Genomic DNA, 15,781 nt, shown 5'->3' on the forward strand with positions numbered 1-15,781 from the left:
AGGGACGACTTGTTTTCCAGCTGAGCATAAACCCAGCTGTCCTCTGTAAGGTTGTTTGGGAAGCTGAGCAAAGATGCAATGCCTTTGCCCACCAATGACTTTGGGGTGCTTTTGTGCCCTGGTTTTCCTCTGGGAGCAGGAGCCTGACTGGCAGGCCAGCACTGAGTTCTCTCTCCTTTTCTTAAAACTCTTAATTCCTTGGGATAAATATGGGGGATTGTGAACTTCTCATCCTAGGCCCACATCACAGGATAGCAGGCAAGGACCAGGGTGGTGAGACAGGAGACTGCCTGGATCTCACCACCTCTGCCTGCGTGATGCACTGAAACAGCTGTTATAGTAATTTACTATACTCTTTTTCTTCTGTTGATTGCACCTTAGGAAGAGTTCTTGGATAGGTTGGATGAGATGTAACATGCACAATGGAATTAATTAATGAACACACACACACTCCTTTAGTCTGCAACAAGCCTTGTGTGCAGAATCCGTTTGCTCCTGTCTGGGATAATCACATAGTGCAGCTCTTGATGAGCTGTATCCTTTCTCATTGCAGGTGGAGAATCTCAGGTTAGAATATTCTCCCTGCTACCCTTGTGCCAGACACTTAGAAAATGAGCACCATGAGAAGAGAGAGCCTAGTCTACCCTTTCCCGACAAGATTGCTGCTTCCTCTGTACAGGAAGGAGGTGGTGTGGGGGAATATGTGTACCCTGTGCCCCTGCTTGGTCTCTTCTTCCAGCCTCTCAACTGGTTGTCCAAGGGGACCTCAGAAGGGGGAAGGAAGGGGTTCAACAAGGGCAGGCTTTATTTCTCTTCCATTTTCAAGCTTGCACTTGGAACAGCTCAAGACACCCTTCTCCTTCATTTGCAGCTCCCCAAACCCCACACATCTCCCATTCTCCTCCCCACCTCCTTCCTTGTACATAAGCTTCTACTCCTGAACAGACTGTAGTTTCTTGCTCTGGGCTAGGAGTGTTTGAGTCTCCTCAACTGACTGCCTACACAGCTGGGCTGCTGTTCCTGCCATATCACCAGGTTCCCCCTCTGATCTTCACACTCTTCCCCTGCCGTGGATCTCATTCTTGGGTCATGTGACCTTGGAAGTTATTCTGAAGCCCACACTTCTTTTGATGGTTCATCTTGAAGCCAAAGGGCTCTCTCCCAAGTGAAAAGCCTTGAATATGTGGGGCGAGTAGCATGGTCCTGTTGCCCTGAGCTAGATGGCTTGGGGCAATAGGCTCTCTCCCTGGGACCAAGTTGAGGTGTCATTTGTTGGAGCCCTATGTGAGGCGACCTGTCTGTGGGTGTGCTTCATGCCCCTAATATGACGTTGTCTACACCGCACCCCTCGACACACCACATAAACCCTTTGAAATATTTAAAAGGGTCTTGTAGAGAAGAGGACCTTCATGGTAACCTTCAGAGGAAAGAATGGGAAACAAAATGTTTGCTGCAAGAAGGTAGGGTTGGGGTTAAACATATGGAAAAACTTCTACCTGAAGCTTTAAGGAAGTGATTTAGCAGGCAGCACAAGACGGCTAAGGAGCTGATTGGGGCACTTTGGCCTTTCCGTGCTTTCCAGCAAAGTTGGGGCAGGCCTCTGACAGCACAAAACTCTGGACTCCCATTGGAACAGGTGGTGGAATTTGGTGTATGTGAGAGAGAGAACAGCATGTCTTTCTAGTTTGCTGTCTTGTGTGAATCTTATGCCAAGAGATGAGCACACAGCCCCTCAAGTTTCTGCGGATGCCAGCTACTAGTGCTGAGCTGTGTGTCCGATTGCAAAACAGGCAAATTGCTCTCACTGTTACTCCCTGGCCACAAGTGCATTTCGTGGTTGATAACGCCTCGTGTCCTTTTTCTGCGGCATCACCTGTCTCGCCACAGGAAGCTGATCATAGAATTGTAGAGGTGGAAGGGACCACGAGGCTCACCTAGTCCAACCCCTGCAATGCAGGGATATTTTGCCCAATGTCCACAACCCTGAGATTCTTCTGCCCAACGTGGGGCTCCAACCCATGACCCCAAGCTTAAGAGTCTTATGCTGTACCGACTTAGCTATCTCAGCTGCCTTATACTGAGGTCTAACTCTTGGTCTATTGAGCTCAGTATTATCTTTGCCGACTGGCAGCAACTCTCCAGGAGTTTCAGACAGGGAATCTTTTCTGCCCCTTGCCTGCAGATGCTGGTCAACTGAGCCTGGGACCTTGCTGCCTGCAAAGCAGATATTGTACCCCTGAGCTAAGGCCTGTTCCTCTAATGCAGACCTGCCCTGCAGCCTGCAGCTGGGACGCTTTGAAAGGCTGTGCTGTTCCTTCATGCTGATATTATCACAGTGCTTGTCCTCACACCATTGCCCAGTTTGGGATCATAGGAACTGCCCCAGCTATGCCAGGAAAGCAGGCACTTGCTGTGCACAAGGAAAAGAACACTTCCTTAAATGAATCCTGCCTTCCGTTTTCCATCTGCCTCTGACCTGGCTATGCTGTACAGTTAACAGGAATGCTTTTGGTGCTCCTGTGCAGAACCTGCTCTGGTGTCCTACTTTTTTTTTAGGAGAGCAAACCAGGCCCAGGCCCAGGAGTCTTTGTTCTTTATCCTCCATCCATGCAGGTGGTGGCTGCGGTCATTGTGCTTGAGAGGACAGCATGATGCATGTCCTCTCCTCCTCCAGGACTTGTTTGAACTCCTCCTTTAGAGAAGGGAAGATGAATGCTCCCTCTGCACATAAACGAGGGAATGTCTTTTGTGTTGGCTTGTCCTCGCATCCTCGGCAACAGGCTTTGTAGCCTGGGCTTAGCATAATAGGACCTGTTTCTTCTTAATGCTGGTCACTCTGGGCAGCAAAACCACCAGCCAATAGGGGTCACTGCTACACTGTGGGTATGGGCATATTTTGACTGCACACAATCTGCTCCAGTGATGCTCTTGTGTGTCCCCCAACTTCATTCCTCCAGTGAGCCCCTTGAGGTCTGTGAAAATATTAAAAACAGGTATCCCCAGTACATTGACTTGCCATACCTGGGCCATGGTAGCAGCCTCTGCTGGAGTGGGTGGGTAATGGGCCCAGGTTGCCTGGAACTAATTGGTTATTCTGTAGCCAGGTCTCCATACCGGATCTGTCTTCTGCGCCAGCCTTGAAAGTGGAGCCTGGATATGGTAAGCTGGGAGCGCTGTGCATGCGATGAAACCTCTGGGCAGGGATGCTTGCTGGGGAAAGCTTTGCATACTGGCACCTGGTATCTTCCACAGTGTCTACAGCAAAACCTGTTGTAGCTTCTCGCTGTGAAGCTGTGTTAGCTTTAAATTTTTGAATGCATGTGTGCATGAAAATGAGCAGTGGCCAGTGGCCTTCCTTTGGGAAGGAGGGTCTGTCCACCCAAGTCCAAGGGCAGAGATTGTGCCCAGTGAATTGCTCAGACCCTAGATACAGTGCCAATGCATATGTTATGCAAGCTTCAGATCTTAAGTGGGTTGCTGTTTAGAGATAAAGTGCCATTGCCTTGTGTGTGACTGTTCCAGGCTCTGCTGCTCCGAAGCCTGCACCTGTCTCCAGCTCGGCCAGCCGCCCACCCTGGGCTGTGGATCCTTCCTTTGCTGAGCGGTATGCCCCAGATAAAACCAGCACGGTCCTGAGCAAGCACAGCCAGCCGGCTACGCCAACGCCGATGCAGAACCGCAACTCCATTGTGCAGGCTGCGCAGCAAGCCCCTGAGAGTGCCGATAAAACACCCATCTGCTACCAGTGCAACAAGATAATCAGGTGAGAGTTGCAGCAGTGCAGAGGGATCGTTCTCCTCCTACCCCCCCCACCCCAAATTATAGGAAGTGGTTTGTACACACGTACACCTGCACCTCACTTAGTCTGTTGCAGCCTGGAATACTGGCTTCTGGGTGGGTGCACCGATTCCACCGATGGATATTGTGTGCAGAGGTGACCTGGAAGTTCGGTGCCTATACTTGCAGTGGCTTGTTCGCGAATGCGAGTCCCTTGCTTGATGTTGGCATGCTGCAATCATAATGTGCGGACCCAGTGGCATAGCGTGAGTTGCCAGTGCCCAGGGCTGTGTGGAGGAAGGGAAATGGACGGAGGACACACGGACATTCAACTGCCTAATGGCATCTGCATCACCCAGGAGTTTGCAGCCGCAGAAATAAGAAAAGAGTTGTTCCGTTGTCTGGAGAGGTCACTTCCTGGTTTGCATGGAAAGTCTGTTTTCAACAGAGTGCCAGCAACAGATGTGCGAAGTTGTATTGAGGCAGCACTGGGTGCTGAAATTTTGCACCCTGGGCAACCGTCCCCCATGGTACGCCGCTGTGCAAACCAGCCCTTGGAAGTGTTCCCTTCCATGTACTGTAGACTCATGCTTCATAACAACAGGTAGAATTGTCTTCTGGCAATGGAAGGGGAAAGACCCTGGTCACCTGTCCTTTCCCCCAATAGGCAAGAGGCCAGGCTCATCACCCACCTCAAAGCTAACCCTTCCTCTTTTTGTTTTTCCACCAGAGGGCGCTACCTGGTGGCCCTTGGACGCTACTATCACCCTGAGGAGTTCACTTGCTCGCAGTGCAGGAAGGTGCTGGACGAGGGCGGGTTTTTTGAGGAGAAGGGCTCCATCTTCTGCCCCAAGTGCTACGACATACGCTACGCCCCCAACTGTGCCAAGTGCAAGAAGAAGATCACAGGGGTGAGTTTGGTTGGAGCGCAGCCTTCGGGGAATCAGGCCTACTCAAGCATGCTGAGAGTCGGGGGGGGGGGGGCTTAAGATAAATTGACCAAAGGGTTGCTGAAGAATCATAAAACAAGGATGCAGGGATAGGGAGGTATGGGGAGGTCGAAGGAAAGAAGGTGTATGAAAATACGATTATGAAGTTTTACTTGTGTAAATGTTTTGTATGTTTTTGTTACGTCTTTTGTTGGTTTTTATTATGTGTTTGGAAAATGAATAAAAATTATTTAAAAAATAATAATAAAGCAGGGTTGGGGGACCTCTGGCTGGCCTGTGGGGCCATTTCTCCCCAACCATGCTTGTGGGTCCCCCATGTGTGGGGCTGGTCTCTGCACAAAGCAGTTTTACCAGCCCTGTGGGTTCCTGAACTGCGACTCTGAAGTGGCAGACAACCAGCTAGCTATTAGGTGCTTGGGAAATGCTGCTCAAGGGACTTTGACAGGTGTGTTGTCCTACTCACCTGTCACAGCTGACCCTTGGAGGTGTGGACAGATAAGGATCCGGACAACTGAGCCAAAAAAGCCTGATAGACTTGTCTTGCTACTATATTTGAGGCTGGGGACTCCCAGACTCTGGCCTGCTACAGAGAGCAAACATAGCACAGCAACGAGCACGAGCTGGAACTCTGTTTCAAATCTCATATTAGTCATGAACTCACTTGGCAGGCTAGAGCAACCTGCTCTGTATTCCGGCCATCTTCACCCTCCCCAAATCTGTGGAGGCTAAATCCTGGCCTCCCCTACAGGGTTGTTGGGATGGTTGAAATAATGTATGGCTGGCATGTGGAAAGTTCAGTATTGCCTATGTAGTGTGCTGTCTAAATACCCTGCATTGTTGGCAAAGGGCAGCCCTACAGTGGAGTGACTCGCGTTCTTGTGTTTCTTTAGGAAATTATGCATGCCCTCAAGATGACCTGGCATGTACATTGCTTTATCTGTGCTGCCTGCAAAACGCCCATTCGCAATCGTGCCTTCTACATGGAAGAAGGGCAGCCCTACTGTGAGAGAGGTATGAATAATACTTGGCTGTGGTACCCACAAAGTAGTGGGTCTTTCTTAAAAGTCTTTTAGGTAGCCTTTAATTAACATTCTGGATTTATAAAATTGGAAGCATATGGGATGTCCTAAGCTCCCCCTGGAATGGGAGCAGCAGCCAGCACCAAAGCAGCCTTCCTTGGAAGAGGTGGGGGGATACCCCACAGAAACAGTTCCTAGTACTGACCTTCAGTGGCAGGGAGAGCTTGGGCAACAAAACACTTGCAATGGCGTCCTCCTCTGACCCTGGTCTGGCTGCCCCTTGGTAATGGTTGCCGGGCAGCGCCCGTTCTGCCAGGTTGCTATGGAGATCAGTAGAGTAGTACCTGCATCACGTAAGCATGCAGCAAAGCATGCTGGGAAGTGTTGTTCTTTTCCTTTCATTCCAGTCCTGATAAACACAGCCTTCTCTTGGAATATTCCATTGGGAGGAGGTTTCTAGGGGGAGAAAGGCTTAACAAATGGAGTGGCTTCCCTCTCCACCCCCACATTATCTGATGCTGTGAAAGAATCTGGAATTCTCCCAGATGAATGAACAGCTGCCTTTCATCATAAGCCGGGTGGGGTGTGCAGGGCTCTTAACAGCATGTGCAGCTTTGCTTGACATGGCTGGGACGGTTGTCTGCCATCTCTTCACAGAGTCTTTGGTCTTCCAGCCAGCCCAACAGGCTCCAGGGCAGCATCAGAGCATCTGTTGCTTAGCTCAGGAAGGGCTCTGGTCAGAGAAAAGCAAATACTGGGGAGAGGACAGGATTGTGGAGCAGAAGCAAAGCTACAGAAACAGAAGGGAACCTAGAGCAGGAGCAGAGAACTGTGGAGCAGAGGGGGGAAGGCACTGGTAGCTGAGATCACTGGGGCAGTGATCCAGACACTAGCAATCCAGTCTGTAGCTCTGTGGTAGAGTGCGTGCTTTAAATGCAAAAGGTCCCTGGTTCAATTCCTGGCATCTCCAGGTAGGGCTGGGGAGGACAGGACTCCTTGCCAGTTGATATACAGACAGGCTTGGTGTTAAGGCAAGTGCCTTTGATCCTAGTTGCTCTTTGAACATGGTTCTGCAATCAAAGCAGCCTCCCTTTGCCAAGCGGGTGAGTGGGACGGGTGGTGCTGTGGCAATGGCTCATGTAAGCAGCGGCACTCTTCTTCCTAGCTCGGCCTCCAGATTCTGAACACCTTGGCCTAATCTCTCCTTCACCTTCTCTCCCTGCCTCAAGACTATGAGAAGATGTTTGGAACCAAATGCCGTGGCTGTGACTTCAAGATAGACGCTGGCGATCGATTCCTGGAGGCGCTGGGCTTCAGCTGGCATGACACTTGCTTCGTCTGTGCGGTGAGCACCTCTTTCCACCACCCACCACCTTCCACTGGTCTAACTAACCCTTTCCAGCCTTTGCTCCAGGAGCATTCCATGATAGAGGGACATTGCTGGCAGGCAGGGGCAGCAATTTGCTAGCATGAAGCTTGTCAGATGTAGCTTCTGAGCTTGGCTCTTTCCCTGGGGGTGGAGCTGTCTGGTTTAACCTTCCGTCCTTGCTTGCCTTTGTGGCAAGCACTCTCGGGTGCCTCCTGCTGACTGGCAATGCCTTGGGTCTAGCAGGGCAATGACTGTTGGGGGTGAAGCTGGGCAGCGGTGCATTGGGTGATTCCTGTGGCTTTGCCCTTCCTCTTTTGTCCCTGTGGATGAGCTGAAGTGGGTGGTGGGCCTGTGAGTGTGGAACTGATGCTTGCCTCACTGAGTCCTTCCTCCCTTCCTTCCCCCCACAGATCTGCCAGATCAACTTGGAAGGAAAGACATTCTACTCTAAAAAGGATAAGCCCCTGTGCAAGAGCCATGCTTTCTCGCATGTGTGAGGAGGAGGAGGAAGCGGGTGGGGAAGAGGAGATCTGACTGCCCAAGCTGCTGCTCGCCCAAGCCCTGCATTCCTCTTTCCCCCACATTTTGCCCTGCCTGTCCTGTCCTGTCCTGAGAGAGCTGCCCCCACACACCACCCCAAACCCTTCACTTGACAATCATTCCCAATGGGGGAGCTGCAGTGCTCAGATTTCCCTTCAGTACTCTGCAAGGATTCAGGTACCTGGATTTAGAGTCTGAGCTTTAGGCTGCTGCTCTTTTTCAAATAGAATCCCATTCTGCACCAGCACTGAGTGACAGGGGCAGAATCACCACCCCCCTTCTCCATGCTGTGAAGCCATAGTGTCGCCATATGTCCAAAGGATTTGCCCGTGCCTCTTGTCATTTTTGTGCCAGCTGCAGCCAAAGAGGGGGAGCCCCAGAAATGTTACTTCCTAGCTGAAGGATCCCATACATTAGTGGCTGTTGCAAAGCAGGCAGAGTTGACACTTGGTCTTACCTAGGAGGTCCATTATCTGCCTCAGGTGTATGTGAACGCTTGCTGCCTCGCCCTCTTGGGGCGATAGCTTTTCCCAATGCCAGGGTAGGGCTCGTTCTCGTGACTTCTTGCCTCCTTTGTGTTGTAACTACCAACTTTGGCTCCTGTCTGCCTTTCCTTCCTTGAAAAGGCATCACAAGTGATTTCTGTGATCCAGGCCTGGCTCTGTCCTGCCTGTTAGTATGTATTTCCACTTTCAGTGATGGAAATTCACCTCCACGTAGACATGTGGCCCTAGTGAAATTGGGAAGAACCAAGTCAAAAAGAAAAAAGAAAAAAGAAAAAGAAAGAGCTTTCTTTCCCCTCCCAAGACTTAACCACTCCTTTCCTAGCGCTGGAAACAGACTACCTCCAAGGTGTGTAGAGCCTTGTGCTATAAAGTTGCAACAGACCTCAAGCAAAGTAATTTTAAAATGCCATGGAGAACAGAGTTGTCATAGGATCCAGCCCTCTTCTCCACACCAGCAGAAGCTGCTTCTCCTCGCACCATGAGATGAACGTGTGATTCACTCCCCAGCCATACAATGCTGCGTTTGCTTGTAGCGCACAGCCCTGGGCTGGATGTGGCCCCAGAGCATCCCTACCAAAGAGTTATTATTTCTGATTTGCTCTAAGTGTGTTTCCCAGAACCATGCTGTCCGGCTGGGAGTCTTCAATTCTTTGCCACCTTGGTGGTGCTTTGAATGCCTAATAAAATATGTCTTTAATTCTTTTGTCGCATATGTGAGCTGTGCTGATTTCTTTGTCTTTAAAAGAGCAGTGTGTGGTTCTACTGGAAGGGGGGTGAAAAATACAGGTGTTATATGGTGTGACAGACTAGAAACTAATATTAGTCCTACTTGGGAAGAAGCAACCTGAGCCCTCCCTCTTACGCTCAGAGAGGAAAAGCAAAAGGGAATAGTTTCATGGAAATACTGTGCACGCGACTAAGGAACTCAGCACTGCTGAAACTGAATACGGTCTCTCTGTTGAAAAGTGACAGCTGCAGAACAACTTTCAGCCGAGTGGTAACTTTTCATTTCAGAAAATGCTAGCAACAGTGGTGCAGGGAAAGCTTAGCACTGCCCAACTTAGCAGGAACTGCCTGTGATATCCTGTTGGCCGGGAGTTTGATTTCATACCTGTATTGCTACTGTAAATGTTTTAATGGAAAATCAGGCAGTCCGGGAGCAGATTGGGCGGTGTGGTGTGCGAGGTTGCCTCCAGCATAAATAAGCAAAGCCCTTTTGCGGCAGTGGCTGTTTGCAGGTTAATGTGAGCGAAGGAGAGTATGGTCACAGTGGGCCTAAACAGAGGAAGGCATCTGCATCGGCAAAACCATATATATGAAGCTTCATTGGTCTAAGCTAATGACTGGTCCCAAAGAACACGGCACCTGCTTAGGATAGCATAAAGATTGCCCAGAGACCTGTTGGTGACTGAGAATGGCTTGAATTCAAGGACTCATTTTCAGAAATAAACACAGTTGGCAACTTGGAGAAGTATTTCATGCACTTCCTTATTTGCAGCCTTGATGCAGCTTATGTCTGCTGTGTGGCTGTTTCTGTTTGGCCGGCTATTCCCCCGTGCAGCTTGTAGCATTTGTGCTTTCGTTCCAGCTTCTGCTTTAGTGGTTACTGATCCTATATTTGGCGAGAAACTTCCTTGCTGCTTGCAGTTCTTGTTGTAGGGAACTACTTGGTTTGTGCTTCCTGCTAGCTTTGACTTGTGTCTTGCAAGGGGGCGTATGTTAGGGCGAGCGGAGCTGTTGTCCTTTCACACTGTCTTTGGGGTTGTTTGCTTTGCTTTATGCAGGGAGAATGTTTTTTCTTCTTACGGGGATGTGGGTGTTTTCCCTTTTTTTCTTGAATGGAACAGATTTTTCCAGAGAGGCAGAGCATCATCAAAGCCACAGGCTGGATGAATTCTTAAAGGCCATAATCACAAGGAACGTAATTAGCTGATAATCTATAAGCAGAGCTTTAGGACAGATGGAAACCCCAGCTTGACTCCATTCATAAATTGCTTCTTGAAAATAGGGAGGCCTTATGGCATGTCACGACCAGGATTTCTGTTTTGGGGAGAGGTTGCTAGGCTTAAGCCTTTCCCATTGAATTTTGGGAGTGCCAGGCAAGTACTGGTAAAAAGGTAAAGGTACCCCTGCCCGTACGGGCCAGTCTTGACAGACTCTGGGGTTGTGCGCCCATCTCACTTAAGAGGCCAGGGGCCAGCGCTGTCCGGAGACACTTCCGGGTCACGTGGCCAGCGTGACATCGCTGCTCTGGCCAGAGCCAGAGCCAGAGCCGCACACGGAAACGCCGTTTACCTTCCCGCTGGTAAGCGGTCCCTATTTATCTACTTGCACCCGGAGGTGCTTTCGAACTGCTAGGTTGGCAGGTGCTGGGACCGAGCAGCGGGAGCGCACCCCGCCGCAGGGATTCGAACCGCCGACCTTTCGATCGGCAAGTCCTAGGCGCTGAGGCTTTAACCCACAGCGCCACCTGCGTCCCACTACTGGTAGACAGTGTACTGGTAGACAGTACAAAAGTACTGGTAGACAGTGACAAAAGCAACAGGGTTTATTCTGTTGTTGTTATAGAAAGGCTTCTCTATCACCTAGACTAGGTCACCTCCACAGTAGCTCAAGTCTGAATTGCATTTCTGCTAGAAACCACGTGGGCTTTGCTTTGAAGTGCCAGGTGACTGAGGAAAGAAATGCAGCGCTAAGAGGAAAAAAACACCTCACACTTGAAGAATGTTGGCACCTACTTCATAAGGTGCCATGGTGGCCCAGATGCTGCCCACACTGTATGGGAGCGAGATTGCTTTTCCAGGCCATTTTCAGAGAAGACCTTGAAGTCAAGAGGCAAAGTGGGATCCAGAAATCCTTAAAGAGCTCCTCCTGATTCCCCAAAGAGCCATTTGAGTAGGGCTATAAAACAAGTGGTGGTGGTGGGCTTGCTGAGAGGATGCTAAGTGTATATGACGGTTCCAGACTGGCTTGTGTGGAGGCATCCTGGGTAGAATGAGAGATGTGCTGAGATTACTACTACAAAACCATGAGGTTCTGTTTGGCTGGGTATTGTCAATCACTCAAAGTTTAGTCATGATTGCTATATAGCAAACAGTGTGCTAGCAACAAAATGGGATTTTCCACAAGGTGCCACCAAGTGTCCCCCCCCCCCCCCCCCCCGAGATCACAAGAATGTGATCTGAACTGCAGTAGGCAGCGAGACTTCGCTTTCTATTGAAGTGCATGAGATGAGGATGAGTCAGTTCTGACTGATGCTGCAATATCGATGCAACTGGAGGTTTGGTGTAGATCACTGATGCTGAGCCTGAGGCTGCATCCCAGCTCAGCCGGCACCTTAGTCATTTGAACTGCCAGCTCAGCTGCCAACCGTGTAAAGTTGCAATGAACGTGAGTGCCTCTGAGCGTGCGCAGAGTGCCCCTTTCTCTGGATCTCTCTGCGCTGCCGGAGCAACTCTGAGCTTTAAAAAGTGTGAGGGAACTTCTCCTCTGTGGAGCTCAGGTTTTTGTTGCAAAAACTTGGGCCCGACGGCGCAGGTGCCTCAAGTTCTAACTTTCGGCTCTCCCCGTCCCCTCGGGCCGAATGTAAGCGGGAGCCGCCGTTGCACATACGTGGTGGTGCCTGAAATGATCCAGCTCAAGATGGCTGATCCCAGGCAACCCACATGTGGACAAATCGAGAGGAGGTGGGCGGCGGCGGCGCTGGAGAGGCGGCCGAGGGGCGGGAGGGGGATGCTGAGCCGCGGCCGGCGCTAGGACCGGGTGCGCCAGCAGGCGGAGCCTCCTCGCCTCTCCGCGCCGCCCGGCTCCCTCCCTCGGCTGCTACTGCTGCAGTGTCTCCGAGGCAAGCAGGCAGGCGGCCTGTCTCCATCCGAGCGCGGCTCCCTCGCTGCCCCTCCGCCGACGTCCCGGAAAGCAGCATCCCTCTCTCTCCGCCGCCGGCATGGCTGGCGTGAGCTTCGGCGCCAACCGCCTGGAGCTGCTGGCCTCGTACCAGGAGGTGATCGGCGAGGACAGCCCCACCGACTGGTAAGCCCCCCCGGGGGAGCGGGCTCTTTGTCCCCGCGGTGGGGAGGGGGGCGCTGGCTGCCGTCTCTGCTTTGTGCAGGGGGGCGTGGGCGGCGTCTGCCCGCCCGCTTTTCTACGGGGAGTCACCAACAGCGCTCCCCCCCCCGCCACCCTCCCGCTCCCCATAGAGGCGATCCAGGAGATTCCTCGCCTCCCGGACCTGGGACATGGCTGGGGGGCGGGGGGGGGGAGAGAAGCCATTAGCAACCCAAAATGGTGCATTGGCAACGCGCGGCCAGGCCCGGGATCTGGGGCGAGGCCTTTTTCTGTGGGGCGCAAGGAGGGCACAGCCCGAGGATGCTCCAGCAGCCTTTTCAGAGTCCGGGGCGGAGGGGGGATATTGAGCGGCGTCCCGCCCTGGAGCCCCACGGAGCTCTTTTGAGGAGGGGAGCAGTTCAGAGAAGTCCCGAAGGCGTTTTCCACCCCTAAAATTGGGGGGTCGGAGGCGCGCCCCAGCCCTGCGGGTGCCACCTTGGTTCCAGGACGCGCCCCCTTTCTTCCCCCTACCCTCCCGCAGTATCCTTCCCCGCACCCCATCCCCGGGCGCATCGCTTCGGATGCGGCGGGGGCGGGTCCGCGCGGTGCCTCTTCCACCTGCTCGTCCGTCCGCGGCGCCCTCCCGAGCCACCCCGCGCCGTCCAGCTCCGCGCCCGGTGCCCATCTGCGCTTATCCCGCGCCTCCGGGTACCAGCCTCTCTTCCCCTTCAGTTTTGGGGTGAAAGTTATCTGATAGAGACGCGCTACACAAAGGAAGGTGGGGCTGGCGAGGGGGAGGGGAGGAGGGGGTCTGGAGACTGGAGGGGAGGGGCTGGTGGGCTGTGAGGAGGAGAAGAGGAGGTGGGGTTGGAGGGGAGGAGAAGGAGAGAGGCAGAGAGGAGCCAAGGGGGCCCTCCGCAGGCAGCCATCCCCGCGCAAGGAGGAGGCGTCGAGGGCCCCCAAGTGCCGCATCCTTTTCTTTTGGGCTGCCGAGGCCTGGCTGTCCACAGGCCGCCTGTCTCTTTGGCAAAGGGGCTCTCCTTTCTCTTTGGAGGTGGTGGTGGCAGCGAAGGCCCATCCCTGCTCTCAGGGGCTCTTCCCAGAATAGACTTGGGGAACGTTTTCAGCACAACCCTTTATTTCCAATTTTCTGGGCCTGCTGCTATGGGGAAGCCTTGATTTGAAGGCTGCCTCCCAAGATGAAATGGGAGCCATCTCCTACAAAGCCCCAAACAATAGACATGTGCTCCATTTCTGCAGTCACCCAATTGTGTGTGGGGGTGTTGGGGGTTATTGTTAATGAGGCCTGCATACTTGGCGTTCCCAGCCAATGAACGTTCATACTTTGTGAGAGGCAGAAGGTTCTTGAGAGACTTCATGCGAGGTTCCTTTGCCTTCCTCATGCCTTGAGACTTCCCTGCAGGCGATGAAGCAGTCCACCCATGTCTGCAGCAATGGCCCAGACAACTGAAGGTTTCTCCCCGGTAGTTTAGTTTCTGGACCTTTTTTTCTGTTTGAAGCAGAATTGCACAGAGGGCTCGAGTGATGCTCCCTAAACATAAGATAGCAGGACTCAGTTGCCAGGAAGCACTTGCCACGTAGTCTCCTGTAAGATTAATTCACCCTGCAATTATGGGGCACTTAATCTGGTCCTTAATATGCACCACAAGGGGGACTAATTATTTACAAGTGCTCAGACCTAGGTTCAAAACAGTGGCCACCTATAGCCTCTGTGGGATGCTTTTGAACAAGTCACTTTCTTTCAGCATCCGTTCCCCATGTGTAAAATGGGAATGGGAGACCGCCCATACCTTGTTATGCAGATGAGTTGGTTAAAGAATAATGGAAATCACTTTGTCCTGTACATGTGCTTGTGTGTGACTGATAATAATTGGAGCCACTATAGGCTTCCTGGTCTGTTCCAGAGCAGCTCTTAGAAAATGCTTTTGCTTTTTAAAAACCTAACTGACAAGTACTTTATGCTCCTTAAAGAAACCAAGTCCATAGTGTGCTTGGAGAATTGTTGTTTTTCCCTTCTCCTTCCAGAGTTGCTAACCCAGAATTTGAAATCCTGTGAGATTTCTTCTGCCCTGATCCTCAATTTCTCAGTCTGCACTGACATGCAGTGTTTTCTCTCTCTGCAAATAGTTTCTTACATCTCCTGGGTCCACTTCATACTATCCCTACCACACCCTGCCCTTTCTGTCTGCCAGGAGCTCTGCTCTCTGTGTCGGCTGTTGTGGTTTTTCTCTTCCCACTCAGGTTGCTGAAAGCTCATTTGTCTCCGGAAGGCCAAAATGAAAAAAATGAAAAAGCGTCCTGTGGATGTGAAAGTGCTCTTCTCCCTGTGGGCCACCACTTTCACCGCCAAGGGCCGTTTCTGACCCCCTTCTTTGCTAACCTGGGGTGTGCAGGTGTGTGGCATCCTTCCGAGGCAAGGTCTTTTCAAACGCTAGTGGCCTTTGGGCGGCATAAACCTCCTGGTTCAGAAGCTGAAACCCATCACAACTGCTTTCCTTTCAGCCTCTCCTTTCACAATGGTGCTGGAGCTGCCCACATCAGCAGCACATAGATTACAGGGGGACAGAGGAAGGAGGCAGTGGTCCTGGTATGCCACTTACTAGCTCCATGTCAGCTTGTGGGGAGTCGTAGAGCTCGGTTGCTCTCTTTAGATAAAGCTTCATCAGTACTCTTACCTGCTGCAGCCTGACAATTTATAACTTTGCTAGTGCAAATGGAGTAAACTCTGCACTGCTATCAGTTTTCCTCCCCAGTGCTTTATTTTGCAGTTGCTTCTTTGTAGTTTGCTCTTCCCCACCCGGTTCCTCCTCTTCCTTCTAGACCAGAAGGTCTCCAGCTGCTCCTCTTTGCTTGCTTCCTTCTCTTTCAAAGCCCAGGCACTTCAGACACCCCTCTCTTGTTTCCAGCTTGCAAGCCAGGCCTCTTGGTCTGTTCAGCTGGAGACGTATCCCACAGATGATATATATACACACACACACACGCAAACAGAAAGGAGTGTGGCTGGTTAGTGGGCACATAGTATGTTTGGTGTTTGTTGTAGAAAGTGGGACGCACACACATGAGATGACAGTGTGGGTGGAGGGGTGCAGTTGTGTGCTCAGAAAGGCATGAATTTGAGAGGTGGGAGGACAGGTCACCCTCAAAGACAAAGGCAAACTAAGGAAGGCAGAGAGTGAAGAGGAAGTAATCTCCCCACTTTCAGACTTGAAAATGCCTAGAAGCAGGGGTCTGTCTTTCCTTCCTGCCCCCCTCCCCACTGTAAAATTGTCAGTATGTCAGGGATATATTTTTGGCCCTCCAGATGTTGTTGGACTACAACTCCCATCACCCCTGGCTATAATGGCAATGCTGGTTGAGGCAGATGGGATCTGGAGTCCAAAAATGTATGGAGGGCCATAGGAGTACAATAATGGTTTGGTTATCAATGATGGTGCATAGGAGATTATTGGGGAAGATTGAGAAGGAAGAGACAAGCAAAATTAGTAGCACCCATGCTGAGGCACCCGAATCTCCAGGACAATGGACTGTCATTGTGGGATGATAGACAGTGAGCGG

The 15,781-nt window shown here is 51.6% G+C and overlaps 2 protein-coding genes across 5 annotated transcripts in view; both read left to right on the top strand.

The window, feature by feature from the left end:
• Positions 1 to 8,868, top strand: part of PDLIM7 (PDZ and LIM domain 7) — a 42,224-nt gene extending 33,356 nt beyond the window's left edge. For 2 of the 3 annotated variants that reach the window (XM_079964285.1, XM_079964284.1), the window contains 6 exons: positions 3,101 to 3,159; positions 3,523 to 3,763; positions 4,508 to 4,688; positions 5,618 to 5,738; positions 6,976 to 7,091; positions 7,526 to 8,868. In XM_079964285.1, the coding sequence (XP_079820411.1) occupies positions 3,101 to 3,159; positions 3,523 to 3,763; positions 4,508 to 4,688; positions 5,618 to 5,738; positions 6,976 to 7,091; positions 7,526 to 7,612 (805 nt within the window). In that variant the 3' untranslated portion in view covers positions 7,613 to 8,868. The remainder of the gene's footprint in view (positions 1 to 3,100; positions 3,160 to 3,522; positions 3,764 to 4,507; positions 4,689 to 5,617; positions 5,739 to 6,975; positions 7,092 to 7,525) is intronic. The other variant, XM_079964286.1, reaches the window with a different exon arrangement.
• Positions 8,869 to 11,962: 3,094 nt separating this feature from the next.
• The window catches only part of DBN1 (drebrin 1), a 40,027-nt gene continuing 36,208 nt past the window's right edge, over positions 11,963 to 15,781 (top strand). The window contains exon 1 of one of the 2 annotated variants that reach the window (XM_079964261.1): positions 11,963 to 12,190. In XM_079964261.1, the coding sequence (XP_079820387.1) occupies positions 12,105 to 12,190 (86 nt within the window). In that variant the 5' untranslated portion in view covers positions 11,963 to 12,104. The remainder of the gene's footprint in view (positions 12,191 to 15,781) is intronic. The other variant, XM_079964265.1, reaches the window with a different exon arrangement.

This window comes from Podarcis cretensis (genome assembly GCF_951804945.1).
Source record: "Podarcis cretensis genome assembly, chromosome: 2".
NCBI lineage: Eukaryota > Metazoa > Chordata > Lepidosauria > Squamata > Lacertidae > Podarcis > Podarcis cretensis.